General features: G+C 39.5%; 2 protein-coding genes across 7 annotated transcripts in view; one reads left to right on the top strand and one right to left on the bottom strand.

Moving 5' to 3' along the window:
* TERF2IP (TERF2 interacting protein) overlaps positions 1-17,778 on the bottom strand; it is a 169,337-nt gene that overhangs the window by 148,943 nt on the left and 2,616 nt on the right. For 5 of the 6 annotated variants that reach the window (XR_009536932.1, XR_009536930.1, XR_009536931.1 and 2 more), the window contains exons 2-3: positions 15,160-15,284; positions 13,726-13,851 (exon numbers count right to left, since the gene is read on the bottom strand). Coding sequence is in view for 3 of the 6 variants with exons in the window: in XM_060129912.1 (XP_059985895.1) it covers positions 13,726-13,851; positions 15,160-15,284 (251 nt within the window). In the remaining 3 variants the exon portion in view is untranslated. Of the gene's footprint in view, positions 1-12,636; positions 13,852-15,159; positions 15,285-17,778 lie in introns of those variants that run through there. The other variant, XM_060129911.1, reaches the window with a different exon arrangement.
* On the top strand, positions 433-7,532 carry DUXB (double homeobox B). Its single transcript, XM_060131944.1, is given in 8 exon segments — positions 433-481; positions 3,074-3,224; positions 5,221-5,285; positions 5,288-5,332; positions 5,700-5,816; positions 5,819-5,850; positions 6,951-7,041; positions 7,192-7,532. Coding segments are annotated over 8 exon segments (891 nt in total).

Genomic DNA, 17,778 nt, shown 5'->3' with positions numbered 1-17,778 from the left:
TTTTTCACAGCTGACGTTTACCAGAAAAAAATTACAGCAGCAAAATTTACAGTTGCCATCTTTTCAGGATTCAATAAATTTTTCCATCACCCACGGTCTAGCCCCATGACAAATCCACATATATATTTTTTTCTTGTTAAAGTCATCACTTCAAAGTAAATAATTTAATAATTGTATCAGATGATTGTATTCAACCAGAGAAGCAGAATCAGTGTGTATGTGGAGATTTATTGCAAGGAACTGGCTTACGTGACTTGGCAAGTCTAAAATCCGTAAGGCAGATTAGAACTCTTGGGCAAGAGCTGATGCATCTATCAATAGGCAGAATTTCTTCCTCTCAGTGAAGCCTTCACTCAGTCCTTCTGGCCTCTCAGATGATTTGACTTAGGCCCACCCAGATTATATAGGATAATCTCCCTTAGTCAAGTGATTATGAACTTTAATCACATCTACAAAATACCTTCACAGAAACTCCGAGTAGGTGAGTGTTTGAATTACTAGGGTCTGTAGCCTAGCCATACTGACACAAAACTGACCAGCTCTGTCCATACCTTGTCAACCTGGAAACCATACACATCTCCTGAAACAATAAATAATTTCCAAATAAAGATAATAACAAAGTGGTATTTCTGCCTAATATGGTGCAACTATCATGCCTACAAGAGAAACATGCTAATCTTTTCCCCAAAGAGGATGCAACATCCTTGGCTGATGTGAATACTTCTCTTTTGATGCCCCTTAAATACGGTGATTTAATGTTAACTATTATTAACACATCTTATATTGGATCATCAGGGAATAAGAGCAGGAAGAAAGCAAAATATTTTGTTAATATTTATACAAACATATTCATAATGCAATCCTCATAATTAGTATAACCTCATTTATGCAAATGGTCACATGGTAATAGCTGGTATTTGTAACTTTTCTTCTGTTAGGGAACCGTTGACCAAAACTGCCCGCCTTGGCCAGGTATGATAACCGCTTACCTGAGTTGTCTCACAATAGGAGGTCCTGATAAAGAATGAAGTGCAACTAACCAGAATTCAGGCGGGGCCAAAAGGAGGAGGGAGGAGACGATGTGTCCTGCCAACCTCCCAGAAGCCCTCACGCTGAAATCCATCTTGACTGAGAGATGGGTGCGCCACCAGGAAGGACCCTGAGTCAGACGAAACATGGGCCAATCAAGATGACTGGCCAGAGATAACCTGGAAACTAACCCCATTACCATAAAACCTGAGACAGTGAGCCCCACAGGGTCCTGTTCAGTTTCAGTACCAACATCTGTATCATTTAGTGTTCAATCAGAGAAACAGAATCAGTAGCATTCTGAACTCAAGTCACACAGGGAACTTGTGAAATTATATACATACTTGTGTGTGTACATACATGCATACACATACACAAATAAAGACATTTATTAAATGGAAATGGCTTATACAATTGTGGGGACTGGCTAGGCAAGAATGAGATTTCTAGGGTAGGCCCTTTGGAAGGGCAGGCTGAAAGTCTCTGGCAGGAGATGAAGCTGCTGTCCATAGGCGTGATTTCTTTTCCTTTACGAATGCACCCAGATTCGCTCTTAAGACTTTTCGCTGATTGCATCAGCCCCACCCAGATTATCGAGGATAATCTCCTTTACTTAAATCCAACTGATTATATAATTCAATTTATAGAATACCTTCACAGCAACACCTAGATCAGTGTTTTTTTTTAATAACTGTGGAATATAGAATAGCCAAGGTAACACATAAACCCTACTAACAATAATGGAAAGAAATTTGTTTCAGTAAGGGCTAAGGAAAACAGGGAGCCTACAAAGTGAATAGGAATATCGATCTAATATTAAAATAATATCATCAAGCCAAAATAACTAAGAAACAGGAGTACTAAAAATTATAGAGAACAAAGCATATATTATAATATATATTGATACATACATATGTACTATGTAAAGTAGAAAGCACAGATTCTAAGTCATATTTGGGGAGATATAATAGATGCAAAATTAGAATCTGGTAGAATCTGTATTTCCTCTTAACCTGATTACTTCAACCCTCTTCTGAAAAGTGTTATTTAATGAAGGGATTAAATAGGAGGGTATTTAAGAATTGGGTGGGTCGCTCTGGGTGTTTTATAAATCCTGTGTCTTGCTTAGTTGTCCACTCATCTCTGCAGAATCTGGATACCTCTTCCCAAGATGGATTTGAACAGCACTGCAAGTGGTAAATTCCCATCTGTGTTTTGCTCTCTTCTTTGATAATGCCACATGCTATGTTTATTTTCCAGAGTTTATAAAAAGTAAAATCCCAATTATGATTAGAGGAATAGGTTGTTGAAGCAGGGGCTGTTTTGCAGTGATAAGTTGTATCAGGGGATTGATGGGTGCTTTGAAGTGAGAGAATGCAATTTCAAATTTAAGATACAGCTGTGAGTCCCATATGTGGGTTTTCAAAAGTCTTAAAGTTAACACTTTAAATGGAGAAAAATATATATGGAATACATAATATTTTACATTTAGTTTATATCTAATAATTTAACATTTTATATTTATTTAAATGTATTTTATCATAAAGTATCAGTTTTGTGTATTGTATTTAATTTATCCTTTTAATGTTTTTCTTGTTTTTGTTTTAATGTTTTACTTGTTTCATTTATTTCCATTTATTTTCCTAACTCCTATTTTCTTTGCATGTAATTTTGTGGATTTCTAGTAACTTCTTCGTTTGGTAACTCAGAGATGACAGACTGTCATTTTTTCTATTATATATATATTTGACCTGTATGTCTCCAATTTTTTCTTTTGGCCACGCCGGGCTGCTTGTGGGATCTTAGTTCCCCAACCAAGGATTGAACCCAGGCCCTTGGCAGTGAGAGCATGGAGTCCAAACCACTGGACCACCAGGGAATTCCCATGTCTCCAATTTAGAATGACTTTAGGTATATCCCTAAAGTAAAAATACAGAATAATCATTGGATTTACAGACTTTCAACCTGAAGTAAGATATATGCTCACCCAGTTTTTAATCCATAAACATATCTTTCATAATTCTCCCCATTTTCTCTTCATCAGACATACTATTACAAAAAGAAACCTGGCAAGGCAAGATTATTTACAACCAGAGTCAAAAGAATATCCTCCAAGCATGGTTTGAACATGACCCTTACCCTGAAAAAGCTAACAGGAAACAACTGGCCAAGGAAATTGGCATTCCAGAATCTAAAATTCAGGATAGTATCAGGTTTCTATTTCATTATCTGTCAGGTTCAAGGTAAAGAGAAAGGCCAAGCTTAGCACTGGCAGGTGATTCTCTTATGTTGGGTATGTTTCCTAAAGGTTTTTCCTGTTAAATAATATTTAAAAAAAAATAAAAACAAGAATTACCTCTTTTACCAATGGTAGAAAACTGTTACTTCTTTTACCAATTGGTTGGGGGCATTCACTCTTGGAGAAAAGAATATACTGGTTGAGGCTCTCCAATAGGAGATAATTAAATCAACTTCTGAGATTTAGAGATTATAGGAAATTGGATCACTATGATAATGATATGGTATCAAGTACTGGAATATATACTGCAGAATAATGATTAATATATAATTATGAGGAAACTGTGGGGTAAGCACTCATGTAAATTCCCAATTCTCAAGCTAGTTTTTTTTCACTAATATCTGAAATGTGATTCATACACCAGAGTGTATGAAATAAAATCCCATATTGTATCATTTTGAATAGAACTACTGATGTAAAAATAAAAATAAACTGGATTTCTTCAGTCAGCAAAAAGATAGCTGTAAATAATACAATTATACCAACTGAAACAGTATTGAAATCAATAAAGGTCAATAAAAAAGGTGCTTTCAGAGGAGAATAATGAGTTCAGATTTTTGTTATCAAAAAGTCTCCAGGGGCTTCCCTGGTGGCACAGTGGTTGAGAGTCCGCCTGCCGATGCAGGGGACACAGGTTCGTACCCCGGTCCGGGAGGATCCCACATGCCGCGGAGCGGCTGGGCTCGTGTGCCATGGCCGCTGAGCCTGCGCGTCCGGAGCCTGTGCTCGGCAATGGGAGAGGCCACAACAGTGAGAGGCCCGCGTACCGCAAAAAAAAAAAAAAAAAAAATAGTCTCCAATAAGTCACTATATATAAGGGCAGCAGTCTGAGGGGACGCTGGGGAGAAGAAAAGTTCCCCTTTTCTTAATGCATTTGTTTTAGGTGTAGGAAACAGTTTTCCCAAATCCCAGAATAAAGTGCACTTTGGGGGACTATCTAGTGATTAGCTGCATGAGAGGTACTAGGCCCATTTGAACTGAGGTGGAGGATGGCAAGTCCAGGAAACAATGTAGGATGAGGTTGGTTCTGCAACTGTGTTCAGTAACTTACTCATTAGTTTCCAGTTTCCACTTGGGCTTAAGACTTCTTATTGGAAAATATTTTTATTAATTAATTTAAAGAATAGATATAACCTTTTAGCACAATGCCTGGGATATGAGTGCTACATCAGATATTGGTTATAACTGACACCCTAATCTTACCATGAATTATCAAATTATCAAAATAAAACACTCAGAAATACTTAGAAAGCATCTTGCAATGTCAACTCCAGTAATGAGGAAACAAGCAGAATACAATTGGCTATGTTAGTGATAATAGTTTTAAAGCAAGATATATGGGGTCCCTAGGAGTTTCATTATCTATTGCTGACTATGGGATGAAATAAGTAAAAGTGTAGGTGAGTTAGCCCTGCTCTTGACTATGGCTAATTCTACTGCCCTACATAAAGAAATTCTTTTCTAAGATCAATCCCATATGTATTGTGTATTATGAAATGGTATTCTAATGAAAAGTTGATATAACACAAGGGGGGAGAGAGAGAGAGACAGAGACAGAGAGAGAGAGAGAGAGAGAGAGAGAGAGAGAGAGAGAGAGAGAGAGAGAGAGATTGATTGACTTCCTTTGAGAGAACTACACTGTTTTTCTTAAATCAGGGAAATTTATTTTGGATACCCTGAGGATGACCATACAAGAAATGCTAACTTGAGTTGAGAGCAGATTGTATACCATCCTGAATTGTATGCTAATAATAGCATCAATCCCAGGATAATACATCGTCTTTCTCTTAGGGATATTATCCCAAGAGCAGTTGATCAATTCATTTTGTTTAACTGCATTGATATTTGGAATGACACAGACTGAGTTACATGACTTTCACATCGTCTTTTCCCACTCAGATTTGGTTTAAAAACCACAGAGCAAGACAGAGCCGATTGGGGTTCAGCTCCTCCTAGGAGAAGACCAAACCCATGGACAGAACCAGCCTCAGCCTTATACTCAAGGTAAGAACCCACCAGTCCAAATGCAGTTCATCAGTGGGTCCCATTGAGAGGGGAATCAATTCTGCATGTTGTGCCCAAATTCTCCACAAAGAATCCTTAGTTTTGGAGCCAGTTACAGCTTGTTTTGAGTAACCTAAAGTCATCAATATAAGCATGGTCCCACAGTGGCTGGGACAGACAGGTTCTGAGCAAGAAAGGCTTTGGACTTTTTGGTCCTGCTGCTCTGAGCAGGGCAACATCCTCCTCTTCTGTCATCTCAGGGGGATTCAGAGGGAGTAAGAGGTCAGCACTATCTTCCCAAGTTTGAGTTTCCAGCTTGAATGCAAAAATGTCCTAAAAACCCTATTGTCCCTGCGTTCTCTTTTAGAATACTTACCAAAAGGAGCCACACAAGACCACACATCGGTTCCAAGATCTCAATCAAACATTCTAGTTCAAGCCTTCAAGAGGAACCAATTCTTTGATATTGCAAACAGGAAAACACTAGCCAAACAGGCATTCCAGAATCGAGAATTCAAGTAAGTTTTATGTCTATGGCAGCAAATATCCCTAACCCATTAAACGATGTTACCCCGAGTGGTTGCTGGAAAACCTTGACTAACCTAGATTACCACAGCAATCAAGGACAAAGGCCTGGGATAGTAAACACCTGGCATTGCAAGTCACATTCCTGCAAAAGGAAGAATTTTCTAATCAAATTGTCAGTGGTGCATCTATTCAGAATCACCAGCAGCAAAACTGTGGGAAAATGTGAAAATTAATGCCTATTTTGAGAACACTCTCGTTAGGTTTTCTAAAGCTTGGCACTGCTGTCATTTTGGGCCAGACAATTCTTTCTTGGGAGGGGCAGTCCATGCCAGGTATAGTGTTTTTCAGCATTCCTGGCCTCTACCAACTAGATATCCTGCCCATCTCTCCTTCCCCCACTTTTAACACCCCCAAAAAATCTACAAGCATAGTCAAATAGGGGAACAAAAGCACCCTCATTAGTACCTTCTTCTACCTAAGCTATGGGGATAGTGGTTCCGTACACATTCAACGCTCATGACTAGGAAGCATGTTCATAGGTCTATCAGCACAATGACCCTCATAAACACTTATCTGTGTTTATTAATCCTTATTCAGATTTATACACGTTTACAAGGTATGTATTCCTATGCAAACACTGATTAATAGGAGGAAAATGTCAACCTCGTCAAGAGACCTTGTTTCCTGATCCATCATTGAAATTGAAGGGTGGATCCTAAAGCATATGCCTTTTTAGCCAGTTTCAATTCATCTACAGTTGATTGCTGAATGTGCTATGACCTAAATCTATGTGTTTGTATGTATGTATATGTATACATATACACACATAAACACACATATATATACACACATACTTATGCATATGCACATATATACGTGTCCACACACATATGTACATATATACACATACTGAACACATGAACAAGGGCAATTAATTTCATATATATGTATATATATATGTATAGACACACACACACACACACACCTCTTGAGATTTGGGCCTATATAATAGGCCCTTTGCTTTACACAGTTTGAGAACAGCCAGAATCGCTTGTCTTATGATATCCATGTCTCTGTTTTTCTCACGGAGATGTGGTTTCAGGACCCAAGATCTCTGTACCCTGGGCAGAGCACAAGTGAGCCTGTGAATTCCTTGGTATATGGCCCAAATGGGAGACCTGGTATGACTGCTCAGCAGCACGAAATTGACCTATGTACTCTCCCAGGCAGATCTCATCATTTTGCTTCCTCCAGTTCTTTCAGGAGGAACCAACCATTTCTACCTGTTCTTCTCCCATCCCACGTATTCTCTGTCCCTTGTGTGATCCAAGGACAAAGTGTCATGATGCAGCCCATGCAGGCTGTGCAGAGAGGAGAGAACTCTCCCGCTATTCTAACACTTGGGAATTACGTGCCAGCACTGCTGACTATGGGAGGAGACCCAGATACTCAGTACCCCTTCTGGCCCCAATACCAAGAACGCCAGGATCACCAAGAACAGGCTGACATGGGAGTACTGCAGTTGGAAGACTATTCTCAGCCTCAAGCTGAGCACAAAAAACCACCACCACAGGATCTGAGCCAGGTGGACATATCTTACTTTCTGCAGTGATGGGATGAGTGCTGCCAGGCTCTGACTGCAGAGCGGGATCCTCAAAAAGGGACCCACTGAGACAGACTGGTGGCCACACCACACAGAGTCAGCTGGAGAACCATCTCATGCCCTCAGCCAACCGCACCAGCAATATATAGAAACCTCAAGAAGCCTTTAGGTCAACTCCTGCCATCCACAGATTGTCAGTAAAAGGTACAAACTTTTTTGAATCCTGATCCACAGGAAGAGGACCCTCCAGGATTTTCAGGTTCTTCTGAACACTTTGCAAAGCTCACCAGGGCTTGAGCTTCAGGAGGAAGAAGATAGCATTCTGAACCTGATCCAGTCCTCCTTTCTTTTGATGCAGATCACAGCAATTTAAAGAACAATGAATAAGGAGGTCATCCTGTCAGAGGCAAAACTAAAGCAGGGGGAAGGAAAAACCACTTGGAAACCCACATGGAGGTTGTTTTTCTTGTGGGCAGTGGTTATCTTCTATACTCCACTAAGTGAAGGATTGTTTCCAAGCTCCACACTGCCTATGGAAGCACCATGGGCACTAGGTGGTGGACATGTCTACTGAATGCTTCCAGAAAAAAAGTATTTTACTCAAGAATATGACCTTCTCTCTGTAATCACCATGTCCTCCACGGTCTGGAAAACCCACAAACTGTAACCTAACTCAGGTGAGAATAGATCTCTGAGGGACATATTAGAACTTCTTTCCCTCCTGGCATCATGAGAGGGCAAACTTGAAATTAGTTGACTGTGTAGAAAACGAAGGGATGCTGTACTTCTTGATGATGTGAGCTCATAAAAGTGAGCTTTTCCCCAAAGCTCCGAGGGTTTAAACTGGGAACTAGATACTACCTCAGCATCCATCATTACGGGAATGATTAAATGGATTTGGACAAATCCATAATACTGAGTAATCTTCACTTAGAAGTGTATTTCTACTTTGACTATTTAAAACATACAAAAAATTACAAGGAAATTATAATAGCAATACCATATCATCACTGAACATAGTCTAATGATGCTAATATTTCCACTTTTTTAGTTTTTTGTATATATTTGCATATATGTATATATATATGTCCATAATATTTCTCCTCTTATTATAAATACATTATACGTTCATCTAAAACCTGGGATAACCATTCTCATTCTCAGTCTTCCCCCCTCTTTTGAAAAGGTAAATTCTGAAAACAGATTTTGGTATATGTGGGTTTACCTTGGCAATAAAAATGTCTTTAAAAAATATCACTTCTGGGCTTCCCTGGTGGCACAGTGGTTGAAAGTCCGCCTGCCGATGCAGGGGACACGAGTTCGTGCCCCAGTCTGGGAAGATCCCACATGCCGCGGAGCGGCTGGGCCCGTGAGCCATGGCCACTGAGCCTGCGCGTCCAGAGCCTGTCCTCCACAACGGGAGAGGCCACAACAGTGAGAGGCCCGCATACCGCAAAAAAAAAAAGAAAAAAAAATCACTTCTTTGTTCATTTTATCAATTTGCTTTCTGTTTTGTCATATTTGCTTTGTTTACTTTCCATATGAAGGTGTTGAAAGAAGATCAGTACGCATACCATCTAGTTCTACAAAGATACCAGTTTTGCACAAATATAGTCGTGAGGTGGACATCCTTCTGGTATCTGGGTGCGTTACATGCAGGAGTTCTCTAGATGTTTATACACTGAAGCACAAGTGCCAGAATATTCCAACATCAGTATTTATGGCCAAATAACACTTAGCACAAGTTATTTTTCCTAATATGAGCTGTATCTTCATTAACCACTTAGGGAAATAAAAGTCACATGCGTATGTGCAGTTATTAGTGGCACAAATCTACAAAAAGAACCTGATATATTTAACAGTGTTGATACCATGCCTAGTTTGATTTTTAAATTTCTCCCCCACATGATTCTCATGTGGTCAGAGATGAGAGGTCCTAGTATCTTTCCTGTACTTCAAACACATACGTGGACAGAATTCTCCAACTTATGAAAACAAGTCTGATTATTTGTGAAGGGAAAACTATACATTTGTGTCTATAATCTACTTCTTCATTTATATGCATATCTGTACCTCCATGTTTATATGTATGGATCTATGTAAATATATTATCTATTGTTCATCTACATTGTCTCTACAGCTCCCCTCCATACTCTTTATGCCTATCTCTATATCTACACGTCTAACTATAGCCTCTGGAGGGAGACAGATGGGATGACCTTCTCTAGAGAAATAGGTAAATTTTCACTTCTGAAGCAAGCAGTGGGATTAAGTCTCTAGAGAAAAAGGTAAGGAACAGTATCTGACCAAGAGAAACACGTTGACCAGTTCAGAATCTCCTGCAAGTCAAATGTCCCTTTCATGGACTGGGTGACCAGACATCCTATTCTTATAACAGATTGAGGTGACCATGAATGTGCACTGGGCTTACAGCCAGTGGAGGCCTTAAAGGTTGTCATGGTTGAGGCCTCTACAGCCTGAAAGCAGGGCTGAGAACATGGATCCTGCAGGGTGGCAAGTCCAGTGGACCTTGCTTGGTGCCCACGGCTAGAGCATCTGATTGCCCCATCCCAGCTCTGCCTCCGATAAAAGGCACCTGCCCTCTTCCTAGAGGCCCCTTGGGTCCCAACAACCTGGTCCCTTAGTTCTTGGACCCCTTGGGGCTGAAAACCTTTGGACGGGAGGGGCCGTGGATGAGGTCATGCATCTCGCAGGCCAGTCCTGGTCCAGGTTGTGTCCACTGTTTGGGTGATGGCCAAAGTGCAGACTTCACCTCTGGAGCAGAAATCACTGTATATCCTCTGGAGGGGGCATTGGGGATTTAGTCACTAGCTGTGCTGCCTGCTCCTGGGTAGAATATTCTTGCCCCTGAAGAAGGTGACTCGTCCGTACAATGGAAGTTCTTAGCAGACCCTAAACTCCCTGACTTTTATTTGGGTATACACCCTCCCCTTTCAGGCCACATTCCCAGGGAAGGATACACAATCCGCAGCCCAAGGAGTATAGATCTTAATCACTCTCAGTCAATTTCATTTACCCTGCAGAGACGTGGAGTTAGGAAGGGGCACGTGTCACAATTCTGGCCAGTGAGATGTCTATGAGGGGCTTCTGAGAAAGGCTGCCCACCAATAAAGGAGACACTTAGGAGGAAACCCTCCCTCTTCAGCTGCTGGAGCTGTAGCTGCCACCTTTCAACCACAAGGGGAGAAGCTGACAGAACACGTTAAGGATGGCAGAGCAGAAAAGTAGAACCTTAAAGCCACCCAACCTCAGGGCTTCTTGTTATATATACAAAATATAAATCCCCTTATTTATTAAAGTCCTTTAGAGTTAGGTTTTCTGTTACGTTCAATGAAATACACCTTATTGCTATAGCCAGGTAGGCATATGATTCAGCCAAAAGCATTAGTCCAAAAGCAAGAGGATCAGAACAATTCAAACAGCAGCTTCAATTTTTAAAACTCAACTGCACCCACTTAAATGGAATAGGGAACAGAGGAAAATAATGAATAGCCTCATTGTTGCAGAGAAAGAGAAGACAGAATGTTTCTGCCACTAATGAAGTTATGGAGGTTATTTAAGGTCTAGAAAAATTTCAAAAGCTGGAGTAAGGGGGAGCCAAGAGGGAATAGTGAGGAAGGCCTAGAACTCAAGAGCTAAAATGAGTATGAAATAACATTATCCCACATCATAAGCAGAAAAGCCAAACTCACGAAGTCAAGGAAAGAAAACCCAAAGAACAAGAATCTGGCAGCACAAAGTAGAAGTATCTCAATTCAAGACTTGAACTGCTGGTCTCTGGAGTAGATACAGCCATAGCTCAATGCCATTAACCATTAAGATCCAACTCATTTTCCTTGCTTAGTTTTGTGCTCCCCAAAATATTTCTGATAATTTGTTTCCCCACATATATCCCAGCCCAAGAGATGAAATGACCAGAGAAATTACAAAACCAGATATTTGAAAATTACTGGTTTATAATGAGCACTAGAAGTTGGTGTGTGTTTAGATTTAAACATGTCTTCTGGGAGTCTGGGTATAATAAATCAGACCCTTTTGCACATGACTGACAAAACTGGAACTTCTAGCTCTGTAAAGCCAATAGGCTGTGGTAACTTTATTGAGATACAGACATGCTAGATGACATTTCCATTTCATATCTAAAGCAATGATTTTCAACCACTCTAGGGTCACATCACAATGGAGGAGAACCCATTTTAAACAAATATCCACCACCCAACCCCTCCCAAGCCCCATTTAAGAATCACTACTGTGGGGACCTCCCTCGTGGTCCAGAGGTTAAGACTCCATGCTTCCACTGCAGGGGGCGTGGGTTCAATCCCTGGTCAAGGAACTAAGATCCCACATGCCGTGCACCACAGCCAAAAAAAAAAGAAACACTACTGTAGTGAGCTACGTTTACTGCTGGGTGTGTGTTGTATCCTTTCAACATTCTAAGGAGGAGTAAAAGGTTAAATGCATTGCTTTAGGCTGGGTTCTCCCAGAAGCAGACTCTAAGGAAAAAATGTGAATTTAACTGATGATTCCAGGATGCACTAGTAGGGAAGTGGGTATGTAAAATAAGAGGAGGTCTATGCAGGTGCGTTCATACCACTGTGGGCAACTATGCTTTCTTCTACTGGCGGCCTCGGATGGTATGGGGTAACTCCACTCGAGGGGTAACTCAAATATTCAGCTGTCAGTTCTCTGGTGAGCAAGGAAGCTGGGATGCATCCTCTGATTCCTATTCACCATTAGCTGAAAGCTGCTCTCAGGGGCATTAACTCCACAGCACTTCAAGCAGAGAGGGAGCCTTAGGAAGGTGATTGCAGTAGGACTCCTGATGGTGGCAAGTGCTGGAATGGTGAGTGCTCAGGCATTTGGGACAGGCACTGACACCTTCTATTACACACCGGATGGTTCCTTATTGGCTTCTCTTCCCTTTTGACTCTCAGCAGTTCACCTTGTTATGCTATCTTTCACAGTCCCTGACACAGATCTTCTCTTTGCTCCACCCAGAAGAAACAGTTTCTTTCTAATAACCCATTAGTCTTAAATGGAACTCTTTATTAGTTCTAATTACTAAGAGCCAAAAATGTTAGTTCCTTTATGGTTTTTATACCTAAAAGGTTTTGTGAACACAATCAAAGAAAACACTTTGTGGAGACTCAAATACAAAGTTCTATTTATTTTCAATAATGAAATCAACACAACAAAGAGGAATTAATCCTCTAATTTTTAAATCTAACACTATTCTTAGCACAAAACTATCCTCAATAAATAAAAACACATTCCTAGTAACCAAGTAAGACTTTTCCCAAGACTCTCTAAATTTTTGTGTTTTAAACAAAACTGGATGGTAGATAAAGAAACACATGGTAGAGACTTAACTGACACAGACTTGAAGAAAAGAACAGCCAACGAACAGGCTCCCCAAATATAAGTTGGCAAAAGGAATATGGGGTTTTCAAAGCAGCCCAGAAATCAGAGTTCACTGGGGGATGCAAGGGTTTGGGACAGTCCATGTTCAAAGGCCTTGTAATTAAATCTTTCCACATTCCTAGATTCTTGATTTGGAATCTATCATAATCTAGAGAAGCTTCTGCCAAAGGATAGGAGGCTCTTTATTTATGCTTTCTGAAACAACCCATCTAACTTTCCGCCTTTGACTTTGTCACTAGCTCCTCTCACCAATACAGCAGGGATTCCATTCCAGAAAGCGGTTATTACTATGTAAACCAACCTCTCTGTTTTTGATTTTCCTTGTACAAACACATTGATACTGCCAGGAACAGCTCTAAATATATCCAATTTCTTTTATTTTCATCCTCCAACTTTGCTTGGCTACAAAATCTAGGACTCACAGAGCAACAATAGCATTGGTCAAAAGATGAGTGTCAGTTCCAATGTAAAAATCTCTGAAGTTCAATAGTCACAAAAAAAATTTTTAATGCCTTATGTGCCAAACCTTTTTTTTTCATTATCTTGCCAATTATTTCTTTCGGAATTCAATCCTCCGAGCTACATTCTGAGCACCAAATTTTTTGACCAGTGCATCTCGGGTACCCTCATCATCTTTTTGCAAATCTAAGTCATCCTGTCGGGACCAAATGGGATACCCATCAGCCCTCTGACCAGACTCTAAAAAGGAGGAAGTAGCCTCCAGCTCACCACTATTTTTTAGGAAGGCCTGTGTAACTGTTGACAGATCCAAGTTAAACTTTTCCATTAACTGCCGGATGATCTTAATGGCAGCTCCCACCTCTGGTGCGGAAACTTTTTCTTCTTCTTCTTCCTCATCAGGCTGTGTTTCTGAGTCTTCCTCAGGTGTGGGTGGATCATCATCACACATTGTTATATGTATTTCAAAATCAGGGCTCTCATCCACCTAGAGAAAGTGATGAATATGACCAGTTACTAATTACCAAGTCATGAATACTTACTCTTAAAATATCTGGTCTCTCCCAGCTACCACTTCCTTGCCCTTTTCACCCCAATCACACTGGACTTCCTTCAGTTCCTCTTACGTGCTATGTTCCTTCTTACATTTACTCATGTTGGATGTGTGCATATGTGTATGTATGTGTATATATATGTATGTATATGATAGGGTAAGGAGAAGTGTGAGTGTGGATGGAGTGTGTGTGTGTGTATGCATGTGTACATATGTACGTACGTGTATGTATATGGTATTCCAACAGAACATTAGAAGCTACACTGAATGTGAAAAATAAATGTTATGTGCATACACATATATATGTATGCACACATGTATGCACTAGATTATTTGTTAAAAATTTGACTTCACTCTCAGATTGTAAGCTCCATAGGGCAGGAAATGTTATGTTTTGCTCATCACTACATCCCCAGTGCCTACCAATGCCTTCACATGGTAAGTACTCAAAAAACATTGCTGTATGAATATATTAGGGTCTCCACACTACACTATATTTAGGCACGTTACGAAGCGTGTTATGTGAGAGGAGACCTATGTAGGCCATGTTTGAGAGTTGTTGAGAGTATTTGAAAGTTTACAGAAAATGAACCAACTTTAAATTAAATGAACTTTAAATTATTTTCCTGTTTTAGACTGATACATAACCATTTTTCTTAGTGTTAGTAAGAAAAGTTAATTAACAAGATCCTTTTTCTTAGAGAAGATATGCACATATAATTTGGATTTTTTTATTACTCATTATTTTATGGTTGCCTTTCTCTATAACTATGATTAAATATGGGATTCCAACAAAGTTTTAGAACTTAACTGAATATGGAAGAGCTAAAAAATTCTAAAAAAGCTCTAAGTATACAAAGAGCTAAAATTGCTTGATAAAAAATTAACCTCTTTAAAAAATTACTTTTACCTGAGAATAAAAACATTTTAAAAAGATAAATCCGCAAACTTAACTTAGAAAAACTTACAGATGAAAGTACTCAAAGTAAGATGCTTTATACTGCTTAAAAATAATTCTCCCCCATCTTTCTCCCTCCCCTCCTCCTTAAATCATCCTACCAAAAACTAAAAGTACATGCCCAGAACCTTGATCAGTCTCACCTTCCATTTTCCTCCTCCATCTTGAATTTCTCTCTTACCTTTCTGGGCCTCAGGTGTATAAAAAGAACAGATGGGAAGACCAATTTCAAAGGAGGAGAATGGACATAGGAAAAAAACATGAGTTAAATCTAGTTAACATACCACAATCTCTTCAAACTCCCGGGTGGCTTCTACAAGCATCTTTTTGACTGCTTCTTCATTCTCCTTGATCTCTTCCTTTTCAAATTCTTCTTCAGGCAAGTCTGGAGTTCTCTTATTCTGTGGTTCTATTAAACAGAACAGCACCAGATTAGAATTAGCCTTTTTTACAGAAACCAAAAATATAGTAAATGCTCTGTGAGCTCTGGGCCAGAAGTGAGCCTGCACTTTTTTCCTATTAGAAAATATGTTTTTGATCAGAAGGGTAAGAAAAATATGACATGCATGTTCAATAATTTCTACTCTTGCTTCTGAAAAGTTGTACAATAAAAATGGTGGTAATTTTCCTAGGTTCTGATACGTAAAATAAAAATACTCTTCAAGTTTAATTCATTTTTCACTTTGTATTTATAGATCTTGCAAATTAACAAAACTGTGCCATAAATTGGGTTGTCTGGGAAGTAGGTTCTGAGATGGAGATTAACAGGTAAGGTGTTGATTAAGGAGTGTTCACTGGGCAGAAAGAAGCTGAGAGCTGTGAGAGTTCCAACAAGGCCGCAACTGAAACCATGTAGAAGTCTGGAGCTAGGAAGGCCCTACAGAGTTGACCAAGTTGGGGCAAGGGAGCCAAGATGTTATTTTAACCGCGCATAGATTAGTCATTGGATGCTAGCCTAGAATGACAGAACCTTGGGTAAGGCAGTTCTCCCAGGGGAAGATAGATCTGGGGGTCTACCACAATCCACCACATACAATCTACAGAAAGGAGAGCCTCCTAAAGCTAAACATCCTCCTATTTCCCTTTTAGTCTTTGTTCTCTGAGGACTTAACTCTGCTATTTTCCACTTAACAAAGACTGACTACTAAGGGGCAACACGAGAGAGATTTTTTGTGATGGAATTGTTCTGTATCCTGATTTTGGTGGTTACATCACCATCTGTACATGTGTTAAAACACCTAACTGGAAAACTGTATGGCAGTTTCTTAAAATATTAAACATATAATCACCATATGATCCAGCAATTCCACTTCTGAGAATACACCCCCAAAAAAAAAAGCAGGGTTTCAAACAGGTATTAGTAACCCATACTACAGCAGCATTATTCACAATATCCAAGATGTGGAAACACTAGGAACAAAATTCTCACACATGTTGCAACATGGGTTGGTGTTTAATAGGTACAAATTTCAGTTCTGGAAGACGAAAATGTTCTAGAGATGGATCGTGGTGATGACTGCATCACAATGTGAACATACTTAGTGCTACTGAACTAAACACTTAAAAACAGCTAAAATGGTATATTTTATCTAATGTATATTCTACCACAATAAAAAAAATTTAAATACATAACTGTACACCAAAATAAGTCAATTTTATTTTACATAAAATTTTAAAAAGAAGCCTTACATTTTAGAGATACTTGCTGAAACTGATAAAAAAAAAATGGGATAATGCCTGGCACTGGCTTCAAAATAATCCCAGAAGTCAGGATGAAAGGTGTAGATGAAAAAACTGGCCACAAACTATAATCAGGTGAAGTTGGGTGATGGGTACGTGCATTATACTATTCTCTTTCTACTTCTGTAAATGTTTGAAATTTTCCATAATAAAAAGTGTAAACAAATTATGGCTCACATAATGAAACACAATGCAATGAACAAGAAAGGAATGAAGCAAACAATGAGCAGACACACAAAAGCTTCAAGATCTATTAAGTTAAAAAAAGAAAGCAAACTGCAGAACAAACTTCTGTCTAGTGTGCTAGTGTTACTATGAGCAAAAAGGACACAAACAGGGGACAACAACAGTGGTTGCCTCTGGGAGAGGAAGCGGGGGAAGGGGTACGGAGCAGTGAGACTCACTTTTCACTATGTACTCTTTTACACTTGGAGTATATCTGAGGATAAATTCCTAGAGGCAATAATTACCATGTTTAAGGGAACATGTATTTTAAATGTTGTCAGATGGTGTCAAAATTCCTTCCAAAGAAATTGCACCGATTTCCTTCTATTAATAATGTAGGAGTGTACTTGTTTTCATATACCTCGTTAACTCTGGGTATTACCCATTTTGTTAGTTATTGCCAATCTAACTGATAAAATATGACATTGCCTTGCTCTGATCTACTTTTCTAAAAAACACACCAGACACACTTATTTCAGTTTCCATGGGCAGAAGTCCAGGCATGGCTTGTACTGGTCCTCTGCTCAGGGTGTAATTTTTTGTTTGTGGGGCTGCGCCTTATGGCAGGGGGGGGGGGGAATCTTAGTTCCCTGACCAGGAATCGAACCGTGCCCGCTGCAGTGCAAGCACGGAGTCTTAACCACTGGCCAGCCAAGGAAGTCCCCTCAGGGTCTAATTTATTTTTATTCAGTAACAATATTTCTGCATTTGTTTATTTGCCATTTATCTATTTCCTTTTCTGGAAACTTCCTGTTCCATTTCCTTTGCTCACTTTTCTACTAGTTTTTCTTTTACTTACTAACTTCTACAAGCTCTTTGGATATTAAGGAAACTCACTCTGTTACAATGTATTGAAAATACTTTTCCAGTTTGCCCTCTGACTTTATCATGAGAAGCTTTAAATTTTAAGTAATCAAATATATAAAGTTTTTTCTTAG

This window comes from Lagenorhynchus albirostris, chromosome 19, assembly GCF_949774975.1.
Source record: "Lagenorhynchus albirostris chromosome 19, mLagAlb1.1, whole genome shotgun sequence".
In the NCBI taxonomy this organism is placed as follows: domain Eukaryota; kingdom Metazoa; phylum Chordata; class Mammalia; order Artiodactyla; family Delphinidae; genus Lagenorhynchus; species Lagenorhynchus albirostris.
Note: the sequence above shows the minus strand (reverse complement) of the source record. Positions and strands in the feature narration are given on the sequence as shown.